At 34.3% G+C, this 4,201-nt stretch overlaps 1 protein-coding gene across 1 annotated transcript; it reads right to left on the bottom strand.

Moving 5' to 3' along the window:
* Positions 1–3,415: 3,415 nt before the first annotated feature.
* On the bottom strand, positions 3,416–3,810 carry LOC133883035 (monothiol glutaredoxin-S6). The gene has a single exon (XM_062322214.1). The coding sequence runs from the start codon at positions 3,737–3,739 to the stop codon at positions 3,431–3,433; it is 309 nt and encodes a 102-aa protein (XP_062178198.1). The 5' UTR covers positions 3,740–3,810; the 3' UTR covers positions 3,416–3,430.
* Positions 3,811–4,201: the final 391 nt, after the last annotated feature.

Below are 4,201 nucleotides of genomic sequence, written 5' to 3' on the forward strand. Positions count from 1 at the left end.
TTGATGAAAACGTACAATTTGTTGTGATTATAGGAGGATAGATGTAAGTGGTCAACTGCTAAAAAAAATATTTGGGAGAGAAAAATCTGTAATTTTTTTTTTTTGCTATTTAAAATACAGTAACGTGTGAATATATATATATATATATATATATATATATATATATATGTTACTATATATAAAGTAACGTAATAAATATCACGTTAGAAAATACAGTAACGAAAAATTTAGTTGTGCATTACAACATTAACTAACATAACGATACTCACGTTACAAAACACAGTAACTTGAGGTTGAGTTTTGCGTTACAACATTCACTAAACTAACAATATTCATGTTACAAATTGCTGTAACGTGAAGATGAGTTATGTGTTACAACATACACTAACCTAACAAAATACACGTTAGAACATACAGTAACTTGAGGATTAGTTTTGTGTTACAACATACACTAACCTAATAATATTCACGTTAGAACATACAGTAATGTGAAGATTAATTTTGGGTTACAAGATACACTAACCTAACAATATTCACGTTACAAATTACAGTAATGTTATAATAAATTCTGCGTAACAACATTCACTAACATAAAAGTATTCCCATTGCAATAGTTCAGTAACGTGATAATTAATTATGCGTTACAACACTTTAGTAACCTATTCTTTGCACGTTACAGAAACTCAATAACGTGTAGTTTCACGTAACTCGATTCTAGTAACATGAAATATTTTTTGGGTTACAGGTTACAATACACATTTTAGCAACTTAAGGGATACTAACCTCAGCTTTGCGTTAGTGGGACCATGTTACTGGACATTATTGGGTTCTTGTAACCTAAAAAACACATTTGCACGTTATTGACCTTAGGTTAGTATTCTCATGTATTTTTGTAGTGCATCATTAAAAATTTAATTCTAGATTTCTGAAACTGTCTAAAAAAAAACTGTCAAGAATTGGTCCTTTTTTTGCAGTGCTTGCTCAAGTCTGATCACTTGATAGTTGCTCAAGCGAGAGGCAGATCACAGAAACCTCACTCGAGTCTTGCTTGATCGTTGCTTGAGCAAGTGCGGCTGAGTAGCCAACAAAAACTCTGTGCAATATTCTCGCGCGACAATGGCTTGAGCAAGTTTATAAAAGTTTGTAGAGGGTACTAATTAATAGGTGAATAAGGCGGCTGACACACTATATATTCATCACAAACTAAACTACTTAAGAAGAGCACCATTGTAAACTCAATTTCTTTTCTCTTCATAGTGAAAACTATAACAACTCCATGGACGTAACCCAAAATTTGGGTGAAGCACGTTTCGTATAGTACATTCTTATGGTCGAGTATATATATGTTTGTTTGTTCTTAGTTCTTGATTGTTTTCTTTTGTTTCGTTCCACAACAACCCCAACACATCGCTTTGCCAGCTCCAATCCCAGTTTTGAGCCGATATTGAAAAATGGGTTTATGTTCAATTTGCACACAAACATAACCCAATTAATGCTTTGATGATTGTGGCTTAGATTGCGTATAAGTATATATATGTTGTTGACAGTCACATGGCTCTGAACTTTTGCTGTCATGTCAAGGCAACCAAGCTTGGAATATTGGACGAAATTAAGTTGAGGCCGGGCTAATTTCGAGCACAAGCAGCTGTGGAGTGTCCGAAAACCTTACAAAAAGGACCAAACCGATGACTTCCAGTCATTTCCACATGCAAAGACAGTGGTCCAAGAATCATTTTCGGATTGAAGGTCAAAATCTTCGATAAATTCCTTTAGACACATCAACCTCAATATATATATCTATAGCACTAGCGATTGATGTAACATAAAGTCTTAAACATGGCTGTTTTTAAACTCCAGTACTGGAATAACATAAAGCCTAACCAATTGTCGGAGTTCTTCTGTACGCTAATAGTGTTCTGGTTGGGTCTTGCGACTTTTTTTATGTAAAATTCTAGTCTAGTTAGCCCTTAATTATAGCATTCTTGAATGCGTACTTGTTGCTTGTGTTGGCTTCTTTCTCGATCGACCTAAAATTAGACCTTTTTCTTGGTTTTGTTTGTTTTTGTAATGGTTTCTTTCCAATAATTCTTACTTAAAAAAAAAAATCAAAAAAAAAAAAATCATTTTTAAGCACTAAGGCTGTGTTTGTTACGCAAAACGACTATTACATTATGAAAAGAATATATAATTTTTATTGAAAATTGAAGAATATGGAACGAAATAACTTAACCTTGAAATCGTCATTATATTCTTAGTCTTTGAGTGAATATCTATTTCAAGAGAATAATTGGTATTGACTTTAAGCTTCAATGACCTTCAAGGCAAAAGCCTTTTTTTCATTTTTTGGTTTGGTTTATGAAAATGGCGTCCCTGATTTTTCCTTTAAACAAAAGAATTTGTCGACTTGTATAGAAATCCTCTTCCAATGAGCATCTTAATTCGTCGGTCGTTAAAATAAAATTGGAGAGATATGGCTGATGATTTGAATCACAGCCTTTTTTTTTTTAAAAAAAATTTTTTTTTTTTAAATTTTTAAATTAATTTTTTATGACAAAATCTTTATCTCCTGGTCTCTCAGGGCCTGGAGAGCTAGCTGTTCTCTTGCATAATAATGATTGATTTACTCTGCTATGTTCTCATGATGTATGTTTATTACTTTGTCATTATAAGCAATTTATTTTGCTGGTTAGAATATAAATAAATGATTAAATTTATCCTGCAATATTCTTATCAATTTAAAATTTTAAAATAAATTATGATTTAACATAGTATCAAAACTCAAAAATCATGAATTCGAACCCTGACTTCAAAGGCATCGGAACTAGGATTTTAGATGTAGGGGAACAAAATAAAAAATAATAATAATAAAAAATAGAGAGGTAAAAAATTGTATTTTTAAAAAATTATAGGGCTATTTTGATAAATTTATGGGGAACATTTTGAGGCCCCCCAGCCTTTTTGATTCCACACCTGCCTGCTCCATAATTCATTCTCATTTTAATTAAAAATTCAATGCATTGGTGCTTTATTTATTATGTTGGAGTTTGAACCGGCTTATACTCGTGATCAAAGTTTAAACTTTTAAGGTAAATAGTGATTTATCATTACCAAATTTGCATTTTTCTTTGTTGGTGTGCGCATGCATACCCTAATTAATTTGCGTGCGACGTGTGTGTATGCAGGAGAAAATTAAGGAGCAGAAGAAGAAGAAGCACAGTACACCCATGTCAATGCCATGGTAGTAACGCTAATATATAAGTGACCTTGATATAAATATAGAGAGTGCAAGAAGTTATAAAGTAGCTCTATAGTAGTCCATATACGTTACCCACATCCGTTCATATATATATATATGGGGAAATAAAGTAAAACCCTTTTATTGGAGCCTGCTTATATCGCAGCCTGTTACCTGCAGAAACTAGTTGTTTGTTCATACCCATATAGCTCCAGCGTTTTTGAGCAATAGGCCAAGCTCATTCCTGACTTGGAGGCTCATGACGTTTCTAGCGCCACCAATGAACTCCTGTCCTATGAAAACAGTTGGTACGGTCGGCTGACATCCTAGCTGAAGCAGTTCCCTCTCAATTTGCTGCCCATTTGCGATCTGATCAAGCTCGTACACAGTAGGGTTTGCCCCAAAGCCGCGGATGAGTGTCTTAATGCTGTGGCTCATGCCACAGCCGCTCTTGCTGAAAATCACCACAGGCTTTCCAGCCACCAAGCTTGTCACTGTTTCCATTGCCAAAACAGTTGAAAGATCGACTATCGAGAGGTTTTAGTGTCAAGGATCTTTTGTAAGAGTGATGATGAGTTTGGTGCTTGCTTGCTGTGAGGAGCTTGAGCTCCCTTGGAGGTCTTTTTATAGTGGCAAGTTCAGTGCATGCAGTACTAGTCTGTGGGGGCCGGGTGTATTGTTTTTAAAACTAGAATAAGATCTGAGAAGGAATAAAATGTTCAAGAAGATTGTGATTGGATTCCTGTTGTTGTGAGTTATGGCCGATTGGGGTGATGTGTTTTGTTTTGACATGGAAGATGGATATATATTTGCTGCTGTACATGGTGCGGCCGGAGACAGACAAGAGGAAGATTGTGCGGTGTTAAAGAAATAATAAAAAAAAAATGTTGAAAAACAATAGTTAAGGAATGTACATAATCTGTCAGAGTTTGGATTGAAAAGTTAATAGATTGAAAAGTTAATAGT

Source organism: Alnus glutinosa, chromosome 12 (genome assembly GCF_958979055.1).
Source record: "Alnus glutinosa chromosome 12, dhAlnGlut1.1, whole genome shotgun sequence".
NCBI lineage: Eukaryota > Viridiplantae > Streptophyta > Magnoliopsida > Fagales > Betulaceae > Alnus > Alnus glutinosa.